The sequence below is a fragment of the Aulonocara sp. 'chitande type north' Nkhata Bay genome, linkage group LG14 (genome assembly GCF_057382095.1).
Source record: "Aulonocara sp. 'chitande type north' Nkhata Bay isolate Kocher_YH1m ecotype deep benthic linkage group LG14, A_spYH_male_GT1.1, whole genome shotgun sequence".
In the NCBI taxonomy this organism is placed as follows: domain Eukaryota; kingdom Metazoa; phylum Chordata; class Actinopteri; order Cichliformes; family Cichlidae; genus Aulonocara; species Aulonocara sp. 'chitande type north' Nkhata Bay.
The window spans coordinates 481,967-508,055 of NC_141357.1; the positions used below are offsets into that span (position 1 = coordinate 481,967).

Consider the following 26,089-nt stretch of genomic DNA (forward strand, 5'->3'; position numbering starts at 1 on the left):
GAGAAAAAAAACGCATTGAAGATCCATAACACATTGATAAGATGACACTTGAGTTATGCACATGTGATGCTAGTAAGGTCTGTGAGTGTTTTTTTTTCTTTTAGTGTCTAAAATGGATAGCAAAGTTGCTATTTGCAATGATTGCTTAGGGTCAGTCCAGTAACACAATGCCAATGAAGTGCTTTCCTTTAACAATGCAAAGTGAAGTGTCCACCTCAACAGCCACAATTTAAAAAAAAAAATAAAATGTAACAACAACAACAACAACAACAACAACAACAACAACAACAACAACAACAATAATAATAATAATAAATAGTCCACTGATATTAGCAATCAAAGAAAATTACATCACCATCCCAAATAAAACTTTAACAAAACATGCCAACATTATGGTCTAACAATAAAACAGCTTGTCAGCGTTCAGTTTTTTTGCAACAGCACAGCAGTAACCATTTAACACTCGCCACTGTCAACATTTATTTTACTAGTGTTTGGGCAAAAAACTTCAGATGTAAACATTTTAACATGGAAACAATTGTTCGTCTTTAAAAGTCCACAAAATATACATTCATCCTGCATTCCCAACTTGGATGATCTGATATCCTCGTGTTGGTGTTGTTCCCAGACCATCATGAAAATGTTGTTCCAGGTTCAACATTGCAAGTGACCAATCACATTGTTGTGACGTTATTCTATTCCAAGCCATTCGTGCATTTATGAAATTCCAATGTTGCAAGGACAATATCAATTCTGCTTACTGTTTATTAAAGGGTTACGGTTAGGGTTAGGGTCAGTTGATCGGCGGACAGAGGCGGTTTCTCGCAGCTTAAGTACAGTTTTTTGTTTTACGCCGGTTTTTCCCGAAGTCGCAAAAGTATGACGTCACAACATTCTGATTGGTCACTTGCAATGTTGATCCTGGAACAACATTTAGTATGATGATCTGGGAACAACACCAACACGAGGATATCAGATCAACCTCCTAACTTACCCTTATTTTTAGTATGTATTGCAATTACCTTTACAATGCACACAATGTAACACAAACTGAATATGAACATATTTCTACCTCATAACAATATGCCTTGAACGCTAATATACACACCACCCTTCAACATTTCTGGTGCAGTATCATCTCTCAATTAAATCCTTTAAATCTCAATACTTTTGATTGTCTCTTAGCTTTCAGTCTTGAGGTTAACTGAGATTCAGTGCATATATCCCACCCATTAAGAGTGCACATGCAGAGGCCAGGTCTTCCAGGTCATGCAGGACACACTAGATGGTTATACCCACATCGGCTGGAGGAGTGCTGGCATCAGCTCTTTCGATGGTAAAGATAGCAAGGGTAATTTGTTCCAGCTCCCTCTGAACAGCTGTAGCTTAGACACAAAAACATAGAAAAATGGCATCCAGTTTTAAAAAAAGAAAAAGGGCCAAAGCTACCCTTTAATGACGTAAACACAATATTAGGAACATGCACCCCAGTGCGCCACTATTTTAGACTACAGATTCAACGATAAATATAAATAGTTTGGGTATACAAGAAGATTCCCCAAAACATTTAAACAGGTTCCATGCAAATTACAACAACAACAACATTACAACATGCAACAACATTAGTTATTCAAAATTTGGTTTAATACAGATAAAAAACTAAACTAAAATTACCAACCAATTATTCTTTGAAGAGGATGCTTGGGTCTTCATTCAGGTAAAAAGGTAGTGCCCTGAGGACACACTCCCTCCCCTTTTCAATGGTTTCCTTCTGTAGAGAGTGGCAGAGATACAGGAAGAGAAAACAGATATACTTTAGGATGACAGAAACTCACATTATACGCAAAATGAATGACATATCCACTGCACAGATAGACATGTACACAAGACCAACTAATCATCACATGGACATGAATAGTTAACCTGTTGGGCAGGGTTTCCACCACATTATATATGTCCATAATGGAGGTAAAGACAAACTAATACATCATCTTTTTTGCATTCAAAACATAACATAAAAACATTCACTTCTGGTTTAACCTAAATCAAGGGATCAGATTTTACATATGTTTAGGTAATTTTAATTTTCCAACGTTTTGAGTACCAAACTTTGTCTTGCTTAATATAAATGTAAGTGCACTGTGCAGCTACCATACACTAGCTGTTTAAATTTGAAAATGATCTTATTAGCCATAATATTTTGCTACCAACAGAATAACGCACCTGTGTGGCTGGGGCCAAAGTTTGTCTAATTTTCTTCCCTGCAACGCCTCCTTTTTTCTTGAAGACTTTTATGAGCTGGTCAGTGTATTGGTCAAGTTGTGTAAAAAGCCTTGGAACATGTGCAGCAGTAGTAATCCTCACATATTCTGCTTCCACCTGAAAATATGTCAACAAACACAACATACTGTACTGTAAATATACATACTATATGTACACATATACAAACTAAAACTAATGTAGTAAGACCTCATTAAAGCTATAATTTTAACACAAACATTTACACAAAATGCTAATGGAGCCATTACAGCTTTTATTGTTATTTATCAAGTTCCAAAAAATATTGATCACAGCTGATCTGAAAAGAATTTCATGCCTCAGGCCCTTGAACTGCAACCTTTACCATGGTTCAGATGTGGAGAAGAAATAACAGGGGCATGGGATGGGTCACAAAAGAAAACTTAACTTATAAAACAGTTTTGTTTTTAAAAGTATAACAGTTCACATACCACATACAAGCTCAGCAATACCACATACACCACATCAGTATAGGAGGGAGCAGGTAAAGGCAGGATCTGAGATTTATAAAGAAAAAAAATAAGTAATTCCTTAATTTCAAGAAGCAAATTATTGTTTGAATTACAACTAAATAAAATACTACTCAGAAGAAAAGCAAGAGATTGACACTGCCATGTGCTAACTTTCTATAGAAGCAATTATCACCAGGTCTGTCGACCTCCATTGTCTGTCCACTCATATGTCTTGAATAATTTTATTAAAAAAATTAAGTGTGTACTTTCACAAACTGTAATTTATAACTACATTGATATGTATAACTCCGCTAGGAAACATGCTGTATTTACAGACCATTTTTACATAATACAGATTACTGATAGAGCAGAACAATGGTGTCACAGTGGCTTTCGCCCTTGACTTTTTGGATTTTAAATGTCACTTTATGCTATCCTTGCTATCCTATTCGATATTTCCGACTCTCGGATTACAGAAAAGGAATCCCAAGAAAGCAAATGGAAAAATAACCCCTTGAAAGAATAACCCCATGAACCCCTGTAGCTAATCCCTTAATAAAACAAAAAACAATAAAAATGTTTCTTACACAGTCCACAAAATAAGCATGTCCAGGACCCAGTAAAACTAATGTAAAACAAGCACACGCAAACGATATAACATGTCTTGTAAGACAAACGCAAAATATAACCATGCTGGACATATAGATACTACACAACATAGTCAAAGAAAAAAGTGGTCTTACCTCTCAAAGAAACAGCAGCTTGGCGCCAAAACAGCCTTTTTCAGTTAAATTTGAAGTCTTGTGCATGAGCAGGCACAAGCCGTGAAACCTTCTTGTTCTGCGCGGTTTCATTACAACTGTTTTTGCATTACTGCCACCTTGTGGATATACAAGGTATATCGATCCTAATTGACTTAACTTAAATGTTATGCGATCAAGTAACACATTAGTATTATGTACGTTGAATAATAGACACAATTACGTAGACTTGATTAGAAAAACACATGTTAACTTAACAAAAACATATATTTTAAGTAAAATGAAAATAAATAATTAATATACACTGAACAATCCACCTCATTCATTTTTTTGAGTGTAGGGGGTCATATGATTGTTGGGTTTTTCTCTGTATCTATGAAGCGCCTTGAGGCGACTTTTGTTGTGATTTGGCGCTATATAAATAAAATTGAATTGAATTGAACTGAACTGTAAAAAATGTCTGAGCCTTTCTGTGTTGACTGCGACATCACTCACGGCACATTTAAACAACAGAAACTAAAGTGCTTTAGAGACTTTCACACTGCAGGTTTCCAGAAAACACAGTTTCAAAATACATGAAAGCTGAAATCTGTGTTAACTCATTTTTGCTGCCTTTAAAGGCTAACAGTATCAGTACTGGTTTTGGTAATACTGTGTATGGCACAGCACTACTCCCACTCCTGTGGAAGCTGGTGTGAGTGCGTCTGCTGCTCCATGCAGGCAAAAAGAGAACATGGAGTCAAGTGGGGGTGTTTCTGTTAGTGAAGCATCACAAAGAGCTGCTCTTTTTACTTCTTACCTAGCTGATGTTGAGAGCAGGCTGCAGTCGCATTACATTTTGGACAAAATTAGTGAGAAGCCTCATTTTCAGCCATCCACTGTTGTAGACGGGTTAGCCACACACTTAGATCTGTTAGATGCTTGGGTGTAGTCTCCACATAAAACCAGAGACTCTGCTGCTGGTATTGATCTGTTGAAGAGTAAAGACATAAAAGTCAGACTGTCTGTCTGTACTTTAAACTGCATTTAGAAATTTAAAGCGTTTTCATCTTCAAATTTTCACATAAATCGAAGATCCAATGGTTCCAAACATTTTCCATCTAATTTGAACAAATGATTGATCATTCATCCATGTGTCCTGTATCTAAAGCTTTCCATGGGTAAGTTTGACTGCTACGCTAATATCTTCCCTTTGCCCGTACATTACTGTTGTCTTCTTACTGGGGAAGAAGTGTTTTCATTGCATATGTTGCACTTATGTTCACTTGTAAAGTTATACAGTATCCTACAAATGTGGCACACTACTGGCAGACAATCAAATCAACATTTAAAGTTGAGTCACACAAAACTACATAACTGACAGCAAAACCTAGAATCGAATGATAATAATCACCAGATTGTGACCGTGTAAGTCCTGAGACAGACTTGGATGATGTAACATTCACTTGGTGTCTTGGTGTTCACAGCTCATTGGCCGTGTTTATCAAACAAACTGTGACTGACTTCTGCTCATTCTAGCAAATGTTGGTGTTGTGCAGTCACTTTAATATAAATATTACAAAACTCCGATTGTACATGGGTCACTCAATCCCCACAATTTAAAAAAACAACAACCATGGTACAGTCTAAACTGCAAATGGATTGAGTTAAAAACTATTCAAACCTGTGCTTTATCAAAAATGTAAACAAAACCTCAGAAAGCTCCTCCTTCTTCTTCTTCTTTAAAAAAATAGCTTCCTACATCATCACACTTCACAAAAAGATTCTAACCACAGAAGACGCTGGCGTGTGTGGATCTTGTTGTTTGGGTTTTCTCGTTGCATGGTAGAGTGTGATCTTTCACTATGTGCAGTAGATAATGAAACGTTACCCTGAGCCATGACTCTTAAACTGTGGAACTACTTGTTGTGCCACAGAGGCTCTTTTTCCACTTTTTTTAATAATCATGCAGACAAAGAACTTCAATGAATATGAAACATTTGTTTTTAAGCACTGCACAACCTCCTCTCTCTCTTTTTACCACTTAATTTCTGTCAAACATGTTGCTGACATGAAAATGAGCATGTAGACTTTTCAAAGATGTTGTGTTTGTAACCTTTTCAGTTGGATAGCACTGCATTGTTTTCAATAACATTTCATAATGCTACCCTGGGGAAGGAGATCCAGGAAATGAAGACATAAGTTCATATCCATTAGTCCTGATGCATTAATGTAATGACTGCAACAGGCATTGTTTCCGTTTCCAAGGCTGAGAGAACATGCAGCTGCACAACATGAGGCAAACCTGAGAGTGTGAAATATCTGAATTTTGTCTTTTCATTAATTCAGCATTATTTAATGTCATTAATTTTTGGATTATGATATGGGGTATGCCAGTCTCATCCTTGATCACACAGTCTGGATACATATCATTTACAGGGTTTATTGCAATGTGTGATGCACAACATCAACATAAACTGTTGATGGTTACACTGTACCTGCAGATATGTCTATATCCTTTTGTGTGGATACTTGTGTTATCGTGCATTACATACAGTCCCTGTGTAAGCACCTCTTAAACTTATTTTATCTTTATTTTTCTTATTCTCTTATCTGAAGAATCTGAACGTAAATATCTACAAGCTGCCAACAAGTGATGCCCAACTGGGTTTCAAGATCTATCTTAGCGTATATTATAAACATGTCAGAAATAAAGTCAGCAAATAATGTGTATGAACAATATTTCAATAGTTTGTATTAAGGGCTGTTTGGATCTGCTGTAAATGTCCATCCAGACACCACAGAACACAGAAGTGCCTCGCCAGGTCAAAGCTGTTTTTGAAACATAAAGGAAGAATATGCAGGTGTTTATTTTTCACATTGTCTTTTGATGAATGTAGACCAGAGTCTGTCCCTTCATGGTGTGTCAAAATGATTTTAACCACCCAACTTTTCCTTAGGGAAATCAAGTGAGACCAAAAAAGACCTTAAAAATAAATAAATAAAATGTGCAGCAGTAAATGTAGAGATAATGTTCAACTGTGGTACTATCAACACCTATGGATGCGCATGTGCTTGCTTAGTGCATGGAGAGCTTTATCTGTCACACACAACAAACTCTGGTGAAAGTGTCATCTGAGTTTGTGCCTCTTTGGTAGATTAAAAAAGTAAATAAAGTGCCGCCCTTCGCTTTATAGTTGAGGCATATAAGTGGATGCTATAGGGTGCAAAAGTGGAAACATTAGAAAGAAAGTTTAAATAAATCTAGAAATCTAATAGGAATAAATGAATAAATAACTGACTACAAGAAAAATTAGATAAGTGTGGATAGATGAACTTTTTTGGCATTTTATAAATTGCCTGTATTTTATGCATTTTGCTCAAAACCTTTAAGTCTCCATATAAAACACAAGCAAAAAAACTTCTTTTTTTAACAAGCGATTTCAATATCAATCCTCTAAATGCCGAGTGGGGGACAATGTGTGCACTGCAGCAGCACTTAAACTCCACCCCAGCTGCTGCTTCCATCATGCCCAATCCTGCCCATTACACGGATGTTTTTCTTTCCCTTTTCATTTCTGCCATCCAACTCTTGCAAATCACTCAAGGCAACCAAGGAAGACCAAGGGTAAGACACACTACACTTACACTCACATAGATCACCCACTAATTCAGGCAGAGCTGTCCTGTGCGCCTGTTCAGCCGACACGTGTGATCATGTGCACATTTCAGCTGTGACCACATCCAGCAAACATTTCTGCCTTGAGTTACCATAACGGGTCGGTCCTCACGGCTTGATTTAAAAATAAATCAATAAAATATCACAATGAAATTTTGAGACGTAACTTCCCCCGGCTCGACGCATCCCTCTTCTTGAACGTCACTTGTTCCTTGTTAGAAGTTTTTTTTGCGCATTTGTGCGGCACAAAGGCGTCGTGTTATTGTTCTTATACTGCAGCCGAAACTGTTCTTATAGAATGAATCAGACAGACTATACGCCGCAGCAGATTCGCGTTAGTTTCAAAGAGCCAAAGTTGTTCTGTCCTGGCAGCGCTTGCACATTACCATCGCACTCTTGTCTTTTTGTACAATAAAAATTAAAAGTTCATATCTCCAATTCTCACATCTGCAGATTCCCAGTTTTCTCCTCCTGTCAGTTAAACTAAAATCAGCTGGTTGAAGCACAAGTGCGCAGAAAAAAGCGCGTTTGTTTGCGGTTTTCTTTTTATGCTCTTTACGTGTCGTGCAGATACTGAAGACGCTTTGTGACGCAAGTATTGACAAACCCAGTACTGAATGTGGATTTGTGTTCTCCTTGGGTTCTAAGGAGAACACAACATTTCAACATTTATGTTTAGGTCCTGATCGTACCTGTGTTGAAGTTACTGGGCCCTGTTTTCTCTGCATACTATGTGATTATGTGGTTGTATTAATGAGGAGACCCTGAACCCCCAAGCTAACCCATGAGCTACGATAAATGAAGGTGGCTGTAATAACCAGTCCCTCTCCATTCTGTTCGGGTTTAGTTTAGTCCATTCTGTCTCATTAAAATTCTACATTCTAGCCATTTATCTGCACCAATAGTTGGGTTGCGGTCACGTGGTTCTGATGACGTGCGGAGGCAGCGCGATTTTTGAGTGGAGGGCGGAAGTAAACATGGAGGACACTGTGGAGAGTCAGGAGAGCAGCTATTGTGCAACTTTAGACCCCGTTTCTCGGGAGAGATATAAACAGATAGTTAAAAAATATATCGGACGTGATCCGTAAAATGTCCGAATATACCACAGAAGTAAAGGATTTGCCTACTATCGAGGCTGTGGATATCACCAACTACTTGGTCCTCCAGACTTCTTACTACACTAGGCAGCAAATGAAAGCTTTCAAGAGTCTGGAGGCGTACAATTTTTTTGTCAGCGGGTGGGTCCACAACCTTGGAACAAAACGTCTCCGTGATGGATACAGTTTGGTGTTTGCAAGGGTGAGTGTTTGTTCTTATATTGCTTTATCTTAAACACGCTAACAGTTAGCGGTAGCGGCTTTAACGTCAACAAACATGCCACATCCTTAGGACTTCGTTAGAGTGACAGTTGTTTGTTTCAAGGTAAACCATTCTCAGCGGTCTAACGAGACACCTCTGAAGACTTGGGTAATTGCAAAGGAGGATGGAGAAGTGATTGCAGCTCATTGCAATTGTATGGCAGGGTTAGTAGCCTGTTCTCCACTGTCACTAGGCTCAAATCCGGGCTCTCAGCCGTCTGTTGCATATCCAAAATCGCCTCTGCACATCGATGCTGTTCTGCCTTAAGCTTCATTCTTTTCTCTCGTTTGAGAACTGATTCCGATCTGGGTTTTCGTTCGTAGCCGAGATTGACCGTCGGAGCCCAGTCCTCCGACTCTTCGTCATCCAAAGCACTTGGGCAGCCTATAGTCCCAATCAAGTCAATATTAGACTACTAACTTAAAAGCACTAAGTAAACGAGAATTTAACGACAACCTAATGCTAATAAGTTCGTTTGCAAACATAACATTACCTCTGACGAAGTGGTCGCTGCAGACACGGGCATTGGCAGACTCTGCTCCTCTCGACTGTAAACGTAAATTTAAAATCCATTTTTTCCTACGTTTTTCGGTTAGAATTTTCCATTTTTCTCCTCTTCGTTGGGCTATTTTTGGTACCCTAAAATACCGTTTATCAGTTTCTCTGGTCGACCTACTGGAGCATCCGTAAACACAACAGGACATAGGCATTTTGCGTACTGTCTGTCTGTGATTTTGCGCTTATCTTTTTCACTTCCGACCGCCAGTCAAATTTCGCGCTTTACGTCGACGTCACGTCTACGTCAAATGAAACCTAGCTATTACACACTGATGTTACGCGGTGCTCTGCTGACCAAAGCACATTATACAGTATGTCTCAAGCAATTTTTTCCATGCAATTTTTAAGTCTATCTAGCTAACATTCAGAGACAACTTGAGGATCAGTAAGCTGCCCAAGACTGGGCTCAGAGATTGAACCATCAATCTTCCAGTTTACTGGGGTGGCTGTAGCTCAGGTGGCAGAGCAGGTCAGCCACTAACCAGAAGGTCAGTGGTTCGATCCCGTGCCAAATATCCTTAGGCCCATCCTAACCCCATGTTGCTCTCCAATGCATCCATCGGAGTGTGAATGTGTATAAATGGTAGACTACTTAGCACTTAAAAGCTCAGAGAAAAGTGCTTGGGTGAATGAATTAGTTGTGTAAAGTGCTTTGAGTGCTCAGACAGAGTAGAAAAGCGCTGTATTTTTTTTAGATGACCTGCTTTGAATTCCAAACACTCGTAACGGCATTTAGCACAACCGCATCAGGCACGATTTTTAAACGTTTTTCCACGTTAAATTCAGCACAAGTTGCAATAAATTGCTTGGGGAGGTTACTTAGGAAATCCCTTTTTTAATTCTGCAAAGTACTAAAGAACATGTGTAGTAAGTTCTAAATGTCAGTTTTACAGCTTGAATTATTCCTTTTTGTTTATTGGCTCTCCTTCATGAAATAACCTTTGGTGTCATTTAAACTTTACCCAGATTATCTGAACATTGTAGTTCTTCACTTGGAGAAAAGCAGAGCATTGCTGCACTACCCCTACGACAATAGCACCATCCCTGCCCTCCTCCATTATTGGAGGGCAGGGATACCTACTGAGCTATCCCTGCCCTCCAATAATGGTGGAGGGCAGGGATAGCTCAGTAGGTAGAGTGGTGGCCCCATGATCGGAAGGTCGGGGGTTCAACTCCACTGAATGGCTACCTTGAGGTACCCCTGAGCAAGGTACCGTCCCTACACAATGCTCCCCGGGCGCTGCATTGGTGGCTGCCCATTGCTTCACTGGGTGAATGGGTTAAATGCAGAGGAACTATTTCCCTATGGGGACTAACACATAATACATTATTATTTGTATATTGTGTTTTATGAATTATGGTAAATGGTCTGCATTTGTATAGCGCTTTTCTAGTCCATAGGACCCCAAAGCGCTTTACACTACATTCAGTCATTCACACACTGGTGATGGCAGCTACATTGTAGCCACAGCTGCCCTGGGGCGCACTGACAGAGGCGAGGCTGCCGGACACTGGCGCCACCGCCCTCTGACCACCACCAGTAGGCAAACATGGGGTTAGTATCTTGCCCAAGGATATTTGGCATGCAGCCAGGAGGCAGCCTGGGATCGAACCACCGACCTTCTGATTAGTGGCTGACCTGCTCTGCCACCTGAGCTACAGCCACCCCACAGCCACAGAATTAGTTGTCACCAGTTAGTTACCACCTTCAAATAATGTACCGATTCTGTTTTTGGGCTGTGCCACGTCATATCGTCAGCATAATATCAATATATATTTGTCATATCAGTGGGATGGAGTGCCCTTGTGCACAAAACAACAAAACAAGGCCAGAAGTGTCTGAGAGTGAGAGCCACTGCACCGTCACCGTCTTCCACATGTAGTTTTTTGTGATAGTGCTTCTACATCTTCTTCTTCAGCATGTAAGGATAGACTAGAGCACTTGTAGCCATATACGTCCGTTCTCAGAAGACGTGCAACCTTGTACTCATGTAGAAAGTACAGTAAACCTTAGCTGAGCACGCCTTGTAGCACAATCCTACTTAACCACACTTGATAATGCTGATATTGGGTGTCAAATTAGATGTGGATTAGATGTCACTGGGCTAAAGAAACAAAAGCACATGCATTTATGTTTTCCATGGCAAACATTGGATGGTCACAGTTTAAAAAATGTTTGCTGGGTTCACTCTTATTTGATGGTTTTTATATTCCTATAAACTACCAAAGATGTGTTGTGACTGACTAAATTCCTTTCATAATTCAAACTGTAAAAAACAAATGTTTTAACCCTAGAACACCATCACTAACGCTGGGTGATTTTTACCAAATATAATATACCCAACAAAAAGTACTTGTCATCAAAATATATAAAATATATGACAACACATGACAAATTAGAGTGGTTTTCTTGTATTTTCAGCTGTGCCATATCTAAGAAAATGGAAAAAAAAGTTTCATGGGGGGACCCTAAAAAATGCTCCAAAATTTCTGGAAAATTAGCAGTTGGAGAACAAAACAAATCCTAAACAAAAATATAATGATGCTGGAAACTTGGTCTTTGGTCCACCCATTCATGGGATATTTGAGTCTTCCCTGGTGAAGGCACAGTCTCCTTGACACGTGAACAGCTGCAGGAGAGAGAAACAAAAAATGGCATTTTTTGAGTGGGTAAAAATGACCAGTTGACTAAAAAATTTTTTTTTACCATATGAATTCACTTGGAAATCACCACTTGTTGATATTTATTTATAACCACTGCACTAAATAAGGATAACGTGCAAATTCCAGGACCACTCTTACTTACCTATTCCTTACATGCAGTCAGTACACACAGGGTAGTAATGGCGTGGACACACCGGCAGACATGGCACCTGTATCGCGTCTTCCTGTCCAAGCCTGTGGGGCAGTCAGCACACCTCACTAAGGGACCACTGCTGCCACTGGTCCTGCCTCACCTTCAAGAGTGCCAGGGGTAGGGATGTCGAGCACGCTACAGATCAGGACTCTGAGTTGACGTGACAGATTTGAAGAGGGGAGCCTCTGCTCTGCCCATGGTTTGATGAGTGCCAATGCCAAAGCCTGCATATAAGGCCTCTTCTGCATTTGGTTTTCACCTCTCTTCATTGCATTCTCATTGTGAATGATCCATTAGTTTATCACACCAGCATTGATCATGCCATAGAACACGCAAAGGGGCCATCTCTTGGTTTTTCTTCCACAACCATAGTGAGCGCACATCTGGTCAAAAGTATCGACACCTCCCTTTGTTTTGTTGTAAAATTCAATCACTTCGGGCTTACGAGTGGGTCCTATGCTTGGTTGTGTATGCATGGATGACAGGAGCAGTACAACCTTCTTTTTTGAAGCTTTGTCAGGGAGGAAGTACACCAAGGTTAGTTCTTTGGTAAAGAGAAATGCACTGGAGCTAACAATTGCCAAGTTAAACAAACCTTACCTATGTGTTACTCACTAGCTGGGATGCCAAAGACACTAAACCTGCAACAGGGTGACAGCTGTAGTTGAAGAGGGACAGTAAATATGGTGAGCCTGAATGTTGTCACCCTTGAAATGCGGCAAGATCACCTGATTTTATACACTAACACTATCACCGGGTGAAATCCACCCAAAACCTACTTTACCCTCTATCACTATTGCCGGGTGAAATTCACCCAAACACATGCCTGTAGGAAAAAACGGGATTTGGGGTAGGGAAACACCCACGCCTTCAAAGACGTCAAAGACAATGCTGAAGCTACCCAGGGACCCACCACACTCAGACAAACGCAACATATTGAAAATTATGTAAATACATTTGCTCGGGTGAAAATCTCCCGGCGATAGTGTTCTAGGGTTAAGGTAAAGACTGGATAAAATATCACTGATATGTTAAAATAATAAATAATATTACAGATACTTTTTTTCTCAAGGCAACAGCATCACGCTTTCTTTCTGTTTTCTGTCAAACACTAGATCTGGAAAATGCAAGTCCCAGGGGCTCTTCTCTTCCTCGTCATGGGTAAGCTTACTTCACTGACATCTGAATATGTTAGACTATTTGAAGGATCTGTTTAGACATATAAATTAATACATAGTACGTGTAAATCTAGGTACTAGTGAATGAATGTCTAGTTGTAACACATTGCTTCAGTTTTAAAGGTAATTTGAAAAGAATTTCACATATTTTAACTCTTGGGCTCAACAACCCATAAGAACCATTATCAGCTGAAAACATTGTTTCCAGTCATAAGGGGCGATCGTGGTTCAGGGGATTGGGAAGCTCATCTTGTAACTGGAACACTGCCAGTTGATCCCCAGCTCTGTCTGTCAATTTTATATAAATGCAATCCATCATTATAACATTGAAGCAGACAACAGCCAATTCCAGGTCTCAGGGCCGCTGTACTGCAGGTTTTAGATGTGTCCAGCTGATTTCAACGGCTAAATGACCTCATCAACATGTCTTGAAGTTCTCCAGAGGCCTGGTGATGAACTCCTCATTTGATTCAGGTGTGTTGACCCAGGGTGAGATCTAAAACCTGCAGGACACCGGCCCATAGATATTCAGCAACAGATCTGCTGTAGTGTTCGAAGTCATTTTGCTAATCATAAGAATATGCAACATTATTTAGAAGCAGGCTTTTACTAGCAGTTTGTAAGGAGGCCCACAAGAAAATCTGAATATTTAATCAGAAATAAAATCAGAGTGAAAACTGGTGTTAGAAAACACTGGATGTGATTTTCAGCCCTGTGTCCCATCACAGATGACAAGGAAAAGACATAATTTAAACGTAATATTGTGCTGGATAAATATTTTGCAAATTGGAAGAAAAAAACTTTTTATCTTAAGTAAAAGTAATAATCTTACGGAAGTAGCTTCATATTCATACATCTGCTCACCAGATACTTCACGTTAATTACACCTCGCTAGTACTACAGGCAACAGGTCGAGCTAGTGCTCATGGTGAAATAGAATAGAATAGAATGGCTCTTTATTGTCACTGTTACAAGAAAGGCAGTTTGTGTATTTCACACACATGGAAAGATGCCAATAGCTTATGTATTTACAAAATAACACAGACATGTACAAGTTATATATACACCTGCAAACATACGGATACACTCATGCATACATGCACACATATATTTACATATATGTTCCAACGTTCCATTGATCGTCTGTCAGATGTTCCTACAACTTGATCTGAGTCCACCTGTGGAAAAAACTCAGTTAATTGGACATGCTTTTGAAAGGCACAGGCCTGTGTATATAAGATAAGATAGATAAGATAAGATAACTCTTTATTGTCATTGCACAGTCATATAAGGTCTCACAGTGGAAAGTGTCAGAGGTGTGAGGTGCTTGACTGGCAGGTCTGGAGAGCTGTGTGCCTTCAGTGCAGTGTTGCCAACTCCTCAGTAAGGAAAATCGCTTTTGGCTGTCCTAAAAGTCGCTAGAAGTCACTAAATGACATCATTGCCTAATTTGCATAATTGGTCATGCTAATGTAATTGTAACCTACGTTTTTGGAGACAGAAATAAAATCATGGAAGAGACATAAAGTGAGTTAAATGCATTTAGAATTTAATTGTCACCACAAATTAAATTTCTTTTAGCAATTATTGTTGTTTTTAATGTCACCATTCCAACCCTGCTCCTTTACCCGGGCCTGGACCAGCAAAAGTGACTCAAAGTAGGCATTCTGGGGGAGTTACTTTGTGTGTGTGTGTTTATAAGTAGTTTTAAACCTTGTGATCCACAAAACAACAAGAAAAGATTGCGTTACAGTCAGTGTGGGAGCAGCGGCTTCGCTCATGCGCGTTTCATTTGCGGTTTGGACGCAGGTGTGAACGTCTCCTGCCCTGATAGCAGCTGCGTGAGGACTATCTTCTGCCCATGAGTGGCACAGGCGAGGTGCCCACGGCAGCACCCGCTGCTTGTTGAGAGTAAGAGCGATACGCGCTTTCATGTCAAAAAGTTGTCATAAATAAGTCTCCAATAACAGTAGAAAAAGTCACCAGATTTGTGGCTAGTCACTTTTTAGGGAAAAAGAATAGTCGCTAAGTGGGTCTGAAAACTCGCTAAATATAGCGACAAAGTCGCTAAGTTGGCAACACTGCTTCAGTGTCAACAGTGTGGATTTTGGAGTTGATTGGGGTTTTTTTAAGGAGTGAGCGAGGTTTCACAGGAGAGTTGGCTGAGGGTAACAATCACCTGCAGGCTTCCTCTCATAATCCAGGGTATGGCCTTGATGGAAGGAGAAAAAATGAAAGGAATAGTATGGATGGTAGGTGAGAGGAAGTGATTGGTGGTCCAAGTGAAGAGAATGAGTGGGCAAAGGTGGGGAAGGGTGGAAACATGCGCAGAGCAAGTGAAAGGAAGAGGAAAAAGAGAGACGTGAGGGTAGTACAGAAGAAACCGATTTGTCAGAAGTAGAGCAGGGCGATATGACCAAAAATATTTATCACGATATACATTTGAAAATTTGCGATAACGCTATAACTGACGATATAATTGACACTAGACAAAATGCTTTACAACTCCACAACTTTATTAGTGCAAAAAAACCCATCAGTGTATTTGCACTTAAACAAGCAGCTGTTTTTTATGTGCATTAAAGTTATATAAAAATGTAACAGTGCTAATTCCTCGCTGACAGTTTGACCAAAAGGCATTTCAGTGGAAACTGGCCGACATATCCTCAGCATAACCATGTATAATATGCACAAAACTTAAAAAGAGGTTATACACACACAATACGGTAACATTATGTTGAAGCACAGAACGTATCACTCCGCGAGGCTCCGCCTACGATAGCCGCAATGCTCCGACAATCTATCAAGCGGTGCGGCTTTGTAGCTTAGCAAAGTCGTACTGAAACATCTGACAGATTTTCGAGCGCCGTGCACATAAAATCGTTTCGAGGTCAGTAAACACAACCAGAGTTCAAACATAAGGCACACGGGATTATAAGGGGCTCTGTCGACTTTCAGAGAAATCAAAGGATTGATTTTAAGTGCCCCGTATTTTCCAAACAACACAGTAATAACGACGGCCCGCTAGCATGCTCCACCAAAAATAGTGCTTTGTTGTGTATCTGACGGACGAAAGCTAAACCAGTAGTGATGTGCAATACCACTGATTTCCTTTCCGATCCGATACCAAGTAATATTCAGGGTGGTATCGACGATACTGATCCGATACCGATACTTTGTACAAAAACTTATTTTATTTATTGTATCTCAAATTATAGCGTCATAATGATTACAGGACATCAGATTATTTGTTCTTATCACTTAATAACGCAGAGTTCATCATATAGAAATAAAAAAAAAATGAAGTTGTGCCTATTTGAACACGTTGCCTGCCTGCAGCACTAAAGGACTCTGTGAGAGACGTCTGTCTCGCCCTAGCAGCACCTGTCCCTGTCCTCCTCTTCAGTTCGCCTCAACATACGTTCGTCATATTCTGTGATATGATTTACTCTGAGGTGTTTGACAAGGTTAGTGATGTTGCCACAACCATACATGCCAACCCTCCCGATTTTTCCGGGAGAATCCCGAATTTCAATGGCCCTCCTGAAAATCTCCCGGAGCCACCATTCTCCCGAATTTCTCCCAATTTTCCACCCGGGCAACAAAATTGGAAAACCATATTGCATATTCATAGCGCGGCCCAGCCAATTCCAGTTTACAACAATGGCGGCAGCTACTCAGTTTTAATATTACTCTTATTTGTCTTTCTGGGTCGCATTTTCAGGTGAGAATGTAGCTGTGTAAACTTCAAACATCTGAGCCGACCGACACATCGTCTTCAACCCCCCGCGGTCTTTCACTGCTCGCGTTAAACATGATATATAAGTCACTTTGCTAACTTAAAAATGTTATTGTTTGGCTTTTTCAGTGTTTTATTTGTTCGTGAGTAAATCATTTTGGCTGAGATTAAAGTTATTAGATTAGATTAAATTAAATTTAACTTTATTAATCCCTCGGGAGGGTTCTTCCGGGTTTTCACACAGCTGAATAAACATCAAACAGAAAACTAATTAAACAAAGTGTGAGACGGTCGAGAGTTTATGCCAGCGCCCGGTTATATTTTAGATAGCAAGGAGCAGACGGCAGAGTTTCACTCCACTGAGGGAGCTCGTGACGTACTACCCGGCTTTCTTTAGACCGCGAAGGGCGGGTCCTCAGGTGGAAGCAGCCTCTGAATTTGGACACCCCCGGTGTTTCCAGGCCGGCCAATAATAACGGTGACATTTAACGTATTTTATCCGATAAATAAACACTGTAAAATTATCCCCCCCCCCCCCAAAACAGCCCTTTTGAATGTCTCCCTAATTCTGAGGTCTCAAGGTTGGCAATTATGGCCACAACACCTCACTTTTTTGCCACATGTATCGCAAACTGTCATGGTCCTGTGTCTGAGGACTCAGTGTTTTGTGTTTCCTTATGCTTTTGTTCATTCCGAGTGTGCATTCTGTTGTGATTTTGCCATTTGTTAGGTTTCTGTTCTTTGCCTGCCTGCTCCCACTTCTCTGTGTTCCCTCTGTCTGTCCATGGTGTCATTGTGTCTGCTCATGAGTCTGCCTGTCAAGTTCAGTGTCCTGCCTGGTTCTCTGTGTCTGTTAGTTTCCTGTTTTACTCTGAAAGTTCATGTCTCATGTCAGTGTGTTCAGTTTTACCTCTCCCCTGTTTCGTTAGCCTAATTGCTCCCAGCTGTGTCTCCCCTCTGTGCTCTGTTCAGGTCCCTGCGTTTTTGTTGCAAAACAGTCTGTGTGTTTCCGGTTTTACTTTGTAGGTCTGCCTCTCATCATGTCCATTAGTGTCAGCTGTGTCCACCCCTGCATGTCATCTCCTCATTACCTAGTGTGTATTTATAGTGTGTGTTGGCTTCTGTTCATCGTCGGATCGTCTGTGTTTCTCGGTGTAACGACGTCGCTCTGCATTCTCTGCTCCCCGTTTCATGCTTAGGTTTGTTATTTAGTTTTCCCAGTCTAGGTTTTTTCAGTCATTCGTCTTTTCTCACTACCTGTTCAGTCGCTCCACTTCTGCAAATAAAACTTCACTCTCATCACCAGTCAACTGCCTGCATTTTGGGTCCTTTTCCTCCTACACCACACGGCTCACCCCGCCAGCCGTGACACAAACCACGTCTCAGCTGTTTGTGGAGATAAAATACGTCCGCACAATTACACTCAGCCATTGTTATACAGCCGTATTTCGCACATGACTATGAAAGGCGGAAGAGGAAGTAGTTCCTTTGAATGTAGACAATCCGAATGTTATAGTTTCTTTCCACTGTGTTCCTGTTAGTGATAAACTACAAATTTACCCTAAATTACTAAAATATCAATATTTTAATGTGAGAATCGATTCTAGAACATAAATGTTTGATATCGGAGGAATCGATATTTCAGGATCGATCTGCACATCACTATAAACCAGTTCCACACCACTGAAGCTGCAGCATTTTTACAAACCAGTTCTGGTTCATCTGTTTCATTCAACGATTTGCTTTCGCCGCCATGCTTTTCCCGACGTGTGCGTATGAAAACAAAGGCACTGCGCATGCGCGTTTTACTAATATTCTATCGCGATATTTCATTTTTCTATTGTTGCCCAAAATTATACCAGTATTACCATGAACGGTATGATATGGCCCAGCCCTAGTCAGAAGACAAATCTGTAAATGTCAGTGCAAGCTTTGAAGAAGAGGGCGTAAAGAAAATCAATCCTCTTAAGTTGAGAAAAACACTTACAGCACAAGTTGGACAAATCAAAAATGCTAAGATTCTTGAAGATTGGAATCTGCTGATTGGTTGTAACACAGAAGCTGAGGTGGTAAAAGTGAAGAAACCTGTGGGGGTTTGTGTTAAAACAACTGTAAGAGTAGTAGAAAGAGAAATAATGGAAATAAAGGAGCCATTGTAGTAGTGCTGTTAAATGTAAATATGAAAGAAATGGGTGAGAATTTATAACTCAGAAACAGGGAAGTTAAAGGAGTAAGACTAATGACAAGAGGTCCACAGAGAGGAGAAACAGAACCTGTGGAGGTGGAATTTGAAACAGAAGAGGTACCACAGGTGATCTTCATTGGATTGATGCGTTTCAGTGTGATGGAGTTTGTACCCAAACCAGTGAGGTGTTAGCAGCAATTTGGACATATTGCTAAGATGTGTAAAGGAAAGAGGAGATGTGTCCGATGTTCTGGAGATCATCAGCAAGGAAAATGTGGAGTTGGAGTAAAACCAAAATGTTGTAGTTGCGGAGGAGAACAGTGTTGCTTTTTGGGGATGTGAAGTGCCGAGGCAGCAGACAGTTGCTCAACAAACGAGGATCCTGCAGGAAGTGACAGGTGCAGAGGCGTGTTGTTGAGCAAGAGAGACCGAGTGAAAAACCCATGATAGGGAAGAAACGAGTAATGAAAAAGGCTGTGGACACGGTTGAAAGAAAAATGGAGGAAGACAAGAAGAAGATGGTGACATTTATTGTAATAAATGCAACATGAGTCCAAGACGGAGACGATTCAGATTATTGTGAAGGCGGCATGTCATAGTTCACCTGATATTCTTCATATCTAAACTGTAGTTGGGCAAGTCAAGAAGGGGAATGTAATGGTTCAGTTTATACCCATATTAATCCTACAGTGGAATGCAAGTCGTCTTTTGTCAAACGGTCAAGATTATAAACAGTTTATATACAATCAGACAGAAAAACATGGCATAATTTGTATACAGGAAACATGGTTGAAGACTTTTTTGGACTTTATTTGGATATACTGCAGTTAGATGTGATAGGAAAGAAGGGAATGGAGGCGGGTGTCACGGCGAGTGAAAAGAGCCGTGTAGAAAAGGAAAAGGAGGATCCAAACGCAGGCAGTCGTGAAGGTGTAAAGGTGATTTATTGAACACAAAAAGAGAGGCAAACGGCAAAACGGAGAACTAAACTATACTGGGACAACTAGACTACTGAGCACGAACACGAACCTGAACATAAAGGAAGGAAGACGATGGTACATGATGATGACGGCAGGGAACACACGGATGAAACATGGTGGATATGCAGACGGACCAGCAACTACAATGACAGAGGACACGACTTAAAATACACACAGAGAAACACAGGGGAATTACACACAGGTGGTGGACACAGCTGGGAATAATCAACAAGATGAGACAGAGGTAAAACTGAACACACTCACATGAGACGCAGACCTTCACAATAAAACAGGAACAAGAAACCATCACACTAAGACGCAGACTCGACAGAGAGAGACAGACAGAAAATGACACATGAAACTAAACCCACACAAAACATGAGAGCACAAATCTTAAACCCAAATAAACAGAAACATGGAACTCTAACAATAATAATAATCATCACACCCAAAACCACAACAATCATTCAAAAAATAAACTAACAATCAAAACTCAAAATACTGGTTCAAAACTGACCCAGAACCGTGACAGTTTCATTGAGTGTAGTATTCCATATAAAATAAGAGAAAGGGGATTTGGAGTATGTAGGAATGGAGGTATGGATTGGAGGGAAGGTATTTTATGATCTGTGCACTGATAATTTGTTTAGGGACGATTAAGACAACACCAATATGTGCTTTACAAGTACAATCCGAAGAATTGTTACAAGGCAAGTGTTAAAGGTTAATTATTGTATAAATTTGAAAGGTCATAATAAAAGTCATCGTATTAGAGAAATGTTAGAAAATTGTTGGGAAAGAGGAAAGGATAAAAAAGTAGTTTTGGGTGGGTTGGTGATAATGAAGCTGGAGCATTTAAAGTTTTAAAGCATTTAAAGAATTCAGTCAGACAGTACAGTGGCTTTCAGGCCTACGTGGACATGGCAATACATTAATGTAGGCAAATCATTATTGGATATAAAGAAGAGAAAAATTACAACAGATATTTGTCAAGAATGTTAGAATAGAATAGAAACCTGCAGTCAGTTTGGACTGAAGAAGTCACTTGGATGAGCGACGAAACGTTTCTTCCACTGAAAACGTCCAGATGAACAGAATCAACTGTTTTTACTTACCTGGATGACTGAGGATTATCTACAGACATCAGATTGTAACGAGGCACAGGTCTAAGGAAGGTTACAGAACAATGTCTATAGCCTTGAAGGTTTCAGTGAGCACAATTTGGAACCACCAGGACTCACTAGAGCTGGCTGCATGGCTAGCAGGAGGGACCAGGGTAGAAGGGTCTTACCCAGGGAGGTGACCACGAATCTAATGGTCACTCTCACAGAGCTCCATTGTTACTCTGACAAGAGAGGTGAACATTCCCGAAGGACGTCTATCTCTTTTTTTTGGAAGCAGAAACTGGGAGAGGCTGGAGGGAAAGACGTACACAGCAATGGACGGAGACATCCTTGATGATAACCTGCTCCAGAACGCTCTGGACCTCAGGCTCAAAGTTTGATCTTCCGACTGAACACTTTTTGGAATAAAGCTGTAACGTGACAAAATGTGGAGCAAATGAAGTGCTGTGAATACTTTCTGGATGCACTGTAGACTGTGGAGTTTAAATGATTCTCAGTTGGTACTAAGGGACCCAAAGTGTGTGCAAAGATTAACCCATCCCTACACAATTACACCATGAACACCAGCCTGAACTGTTAATGTAATGATACATGATATATGTGGTTTACACTGAGCTCTGAGCCTACCATCCAAATCCCACAGAAGAAATCGAGACTGCGTATTGTTTGCGTAACAATGCAGTTCAACGCCCACTCACATCTTGCATCAGGTGATCTCAATAGGTCCCGTGATAGATTAAGGCAAGGTCTCACAATGGTTTCACCCGAAACTCTGCTGATAAGGACCCATATCCCTTTTCACACCTTGGCTCATGTGATGAGACACAACTCCCACTAGGGCTTAACTACCTGGGACTCTCCACCATCCAGTGTTAGAACTGAAGAACCTCTTCGAATGAGAGGCGAAACATCTTCAGGAAACTTAAAGAAGTCCAGTCGCTTTTCTTTCCAAGCTTCTTAGACTACCATGACCTTGATAACTGAGACCCTTCACACACACTACTTCTGCCTGCAAAGCAAAATTGTCACGTCCAAATTTCCATTTGTGTTAATGTGAGATCTGTAGTGATTATGGATGTATTCATTCATTTTCTCACTTAAGAGATTGTCAGGTTTGCTGGTAACTTTCAGTCTACGAACAAGAGCAGCTTGAACCCTCTATAACAGCGGTCTCCAACCTTTTTTGCGCCACGGACCGGTTTATGCCTGACAATATTTTCACGGACCGGCCTTTAAGGTGTCGCGGATAAATACAACAAAATAAAACTAGTACCGAAAAAAGAAGATTTATTCATAACACACGTGAAAAGACCCAGGAAAACCGAGTTAACGATAAAAATGACAACAAAATAACGCTGAAAACTGATAAAAATCCTGAAAACTATACATTTCACACCTGAGCCTCAACTCTCGCGGTCAGGTACGAAACGACTCACGGACCGGTACCGGTCCGAGGCCCGGGGGTTGGGCACCGCTGCTCTATAAGAATGGAAACTATTGAAAATAAAGTTCCTGAACAGCTGAATGTCCTGCTTTTTTTTTTTTCAAAAATCAAAGTGAGTTTTTTTGAACACTGAAGCAGGACTGGGCAGGACACCGGCCCTGAGGCCTGGAGTTCCCCACCCCTGCACTAAAGTGTGTGAGCTAAATGATAGTTCATCAGCACTAGAAGTTCTAAAGTTTAGTTTGGGGGAACTATTAGAACTGGAGTTTTGTATATACATCTGAAGAACGCCTTGACTGTGACTGTGTATGACATGATGTATCCAAACATCTGATTACAGGCTCTATCTATGCCAAAAAGGTGGGGGATTTTGGTGTGTTTACTGCTTGCATCGACACAAAGGAAAATAACAGTCTCAGGTTCGAGCTTTCAGTGTTAATGCCACTATCACATCGAATGCATATGCTGTACTGAACCCTAACATTAAATGGAGTGTGCCTTATATTAACCATACCATTTGATCTTTTCAAAGATTGCAGTGCTACTATCAAGACTGTTCACAACCTCCCTATAAGCCCTTCAGCTGTGAATTCAAGACATCGAATGGAGGTATACTGGCTACAATGAAAAACACGATGTGCAAGAATTACACTGTCCCATTAACAGAACACAGTCCTAGCGAGTTGCAAGAGACTGGTAATGTGACAAACTTCACATGCACACTGACAAGAAACAAGAGGACTGAAACGAAGAATATCACCATAGACTACAAGGCACACAAAGAAAAACGTAAGTATTCATTACACAGCAGCCCAACTCTGCCCCCAGATTTCTTAGCAAGATGTTCTTGTCCCGGTGTGCCAACATTTTATTCACCAGATAACCCAGAATGGGTTCCATGGTTAGGAGAGAAATGTAATACTTTTGCAAAGGAGATCAACTAATCAATAATCATTACTTTAAAGATGCAACGCAGTTGTAAAAAGCCTAGTTGGAACTACCACAAAGGTCATTTTGAGCACCTTGGGAAGTGTTGAATGCCCGTTTATAGACAGACATTGTCCACTTTGGGATTGCATGTGTGCAAAATTTCACAAGCATATAGCCACCTTTAAACTGATGAGCAAATTTCACAGGTGGGTAGAGACAGAGACTCATAGCGAGGATTTAGTTCAGCAGGTGATCATTTAAAGGTCAGTGGCCCAGCCAGTCTTAAATCTTCACTGTAATCAAAATACAAGAGAAAGTGATTTATTTCCTGATTTCCTGTTGCTATAAATTGCTAATACTACCCAGTCATATGCAAAATGTTAACAAATAGTTTTTCATCCATTGTGGGTTTTTTGTTTTGCTTTTGTTGATTTGTTTATTTCCATTGTAAAAACTTACAATAGCTAAAACTGGAAAATGAAATCAATATTTTGTGCCAGTATTGAGCCCCAACTGTGCTTGTCAGTGTAATAATTTTGCATAATTGACACAAATATCAAAGTAAGTTGATGCTTGCCGGTGTCCTAGTATTTAAAATGGATTTATCAATAATTATTATGTAAAAATTTTTGAAAAGTGCTCTAATGCAGCGGTCCCCAACCTTTTTTGCACCACGGACCGGTTTATGCCCGACAATATTTTCACGGACCGGCCTTTAAGGTGTCGCGGATAAATACAACAAAATAAAACTAGCACCGAAAAAAGATTTATTCATAACACACTGAAAAGACCCAGGAAAACCGAGTAAACCATAAAAACGATAACAAAATAACGCTGAAAACCAATAAAACCCTGAAAACCAGACATTTCACACCTGAGCCTCAACTCTCGTGGCCCGGTATCAAACGACTCACGGACCGGTACCGGTCCGAGGCCCGGGGGTTGGGGACCGCTGCTCTAATGCATCCAAAGCATTTTGAATATGTTCTAGGCTTTAGGGGACGATGGTTAGCATACAGTTGACAATTTCCTGGCAAACCAGCTTCCAGTTTGGATTCAGGAGACAGACACTATCTCTACTTTTAAAATTCAAACTTTCCTTTTTGCTAAAGCATATAGTTAGGGCTGGACCAGGTGACCCTGAATCCTCCCTTAGTTATGCTGCAATAGACGTAGGCTGCCGGGGGATTCCCATGATGCATTGGGTGTTTCTTCTTCACTCACTATGTGTTAATAGACTTCTCTGCTGAATCGTACTTGTTATTAATCTCTGTCTCTCTTCCACAGCATGTCTTTATCCTGTCTTCCTTCTCAGATGGCGCCGCCCCTCCAGGTTTCTTCCTGTTAAAAGGGAGTTTTTCCTTCCCACTGTCACCAAAGTGCTTGGTCATAGGGGGTCATATGATTGTTGGGTTTTCTCTGTATGTATTATTGTAGGGTCGACCTTACAATATAAAGCTCCTTGAGGCGACTGTTGTTGCAATTTGGCGCTGTATAAATAAAATAAAATTGAAAAATAGCACACTCGATAATTAATCAGATATCAAAGAAAATAACTGCCAGGTTTAACAATTCTGAATAACTAGTGCTTGCAATGTTACTGATTTATTTATTTTTAATACATCTTTACAGTAGAATAGATCTGCAGGTGAGAGACAGAATTTGTGGTTAAAATAATCTAAAATAAATGAGCTCATGTCTTTTTCTAATCACGTTTCCTCGATCCTAAAGCTTGCCAGATACAACACTGAAATGAATATGAGTGTTGTCCACTCATGCATGGTGTGGAGTGCCGCAGTTGAATCCATGCAACTTGATGTGTCAAGAGAACAGATCAAAGAAGTTAAAAGAACTCGAGCTCAATAAAAGTGCAGTTAATTCATTCAAACTGCAGCAGAAAGTGTTAACTGTGTAGCAGACGCATCACTGTCAGGCTCCATCAAACAGGATGAGACAAGCTGTGCTCTTCTTATCCTTACAGAACGAGTCCCAAAGTGCTGTGCTGCAAGCCCAACCTCCCTGTGGCCTGTGGTGCTCCTCACTCTGTGGAGAGTCGTTGACTCCTGATGAAGCAAGCATGAAGGAGGGTCTCTGAACGCTTTGACTAACACAGATGTATCTGTTCCATTTAGGCATTTTGAAATTTAAGAAACTTTCTTAAATACATTTCTATGCAGGCTTCCATTACTTGCCTGATCCCCAAGTACATGCAATAATGCAGTATGTTAACATATAAACTGAATTCCAACTATGATATATGATAATATGATATATTAAAGACTTATGAATTAAAAGCATTAACTCACTTCCGCTGTATCATTATTGCTTTGTTTTTTAATAGGACGTTTGGGCGTCATTGAAACCAGCTCCTGCTGCACATCGCAACACAGTATTCAAAAGCACCTTAGTTTTCCAGCATTAAGAGTTTGTGGGAAAACATAGATGTGAGGATAGGGAAGCTCAGCGTCATAAAGATCTGATAGGAAGGAAAATGAGTTCACTGAGTGGGCGAAGCTGTATTTTTGTCCTTCTGTGAGCTCCAAAGATATTGGGACACTGTGCAAAA

General features: G+C 40.4%; 1 protein-coding gene and 1 long non-coding RNA gene across 4 annotated transcripts; one reads left to right on the forward strand and one right to left on the reverse strand.

Annotated features, from left to right (window-relative positions):
- Positions 1-291: 291 nt before the first annotated feature.
- Positions 292-3,732, reverse strand: LOC147313807 (uncharacterized). 2 transcript variants are annotated; one of them, XR_015124557.1, is made up of 5 exons: positions 3,494-3,732; positions 2,730-2,795; positions 2,224-2,379; positions 1,679-1,771; positions 292-1,385 (listed from the first exon to the last, which is right to left on the reverse strand). It is a non-coding gene; the product is annotated as an uncharacterized LOC147313807 (long non-coding RNA). The 2 variants fall into 2 exon arrangements; XR_015124558.1 differs by lacking the exon at positions 3,494-3,732 and adding an exon at positions 3,338-3,487.
- A 3,268-nt stretch (positions 3,733-7,000) lies between these two features.
- On the forward strand, positions 7,001-25,956 carry LOC147313808 (uncharacterized). Of its 2 annotated transcripts, none has more exons than XM_086260478.1 (5): positions 7,001-7,118; positions 13,059-13,104; positions 22,934-23,012; positions 23,126-23,382; positions 25,505-25,948. In XM_086260478.1, exons 1-5 carry the CDS (start codon positions 7,020-7,022, stop codon positions 25,588-25,590), a joined length of 567 nt encoding a protein of 188 aa, XP_086116604.1. In that variant the 5' UTR covers positions 7,001-7,019; the 3' UTR covers positions 25,591-25,948. The 2 variants fall into 2 exon arrangements, with proteins under 2 accessions (XP_086116604.1, XP_086116603.1); XM_086260477.1 differs by lacking the exon at positions 7,001-7,118 and adding an exon at positions 8,080-8,468 and having other exon boundaries at positions 25,505-25,956.
- Positions 25,957-26,089: the final 133 nt, after the last annotated feature.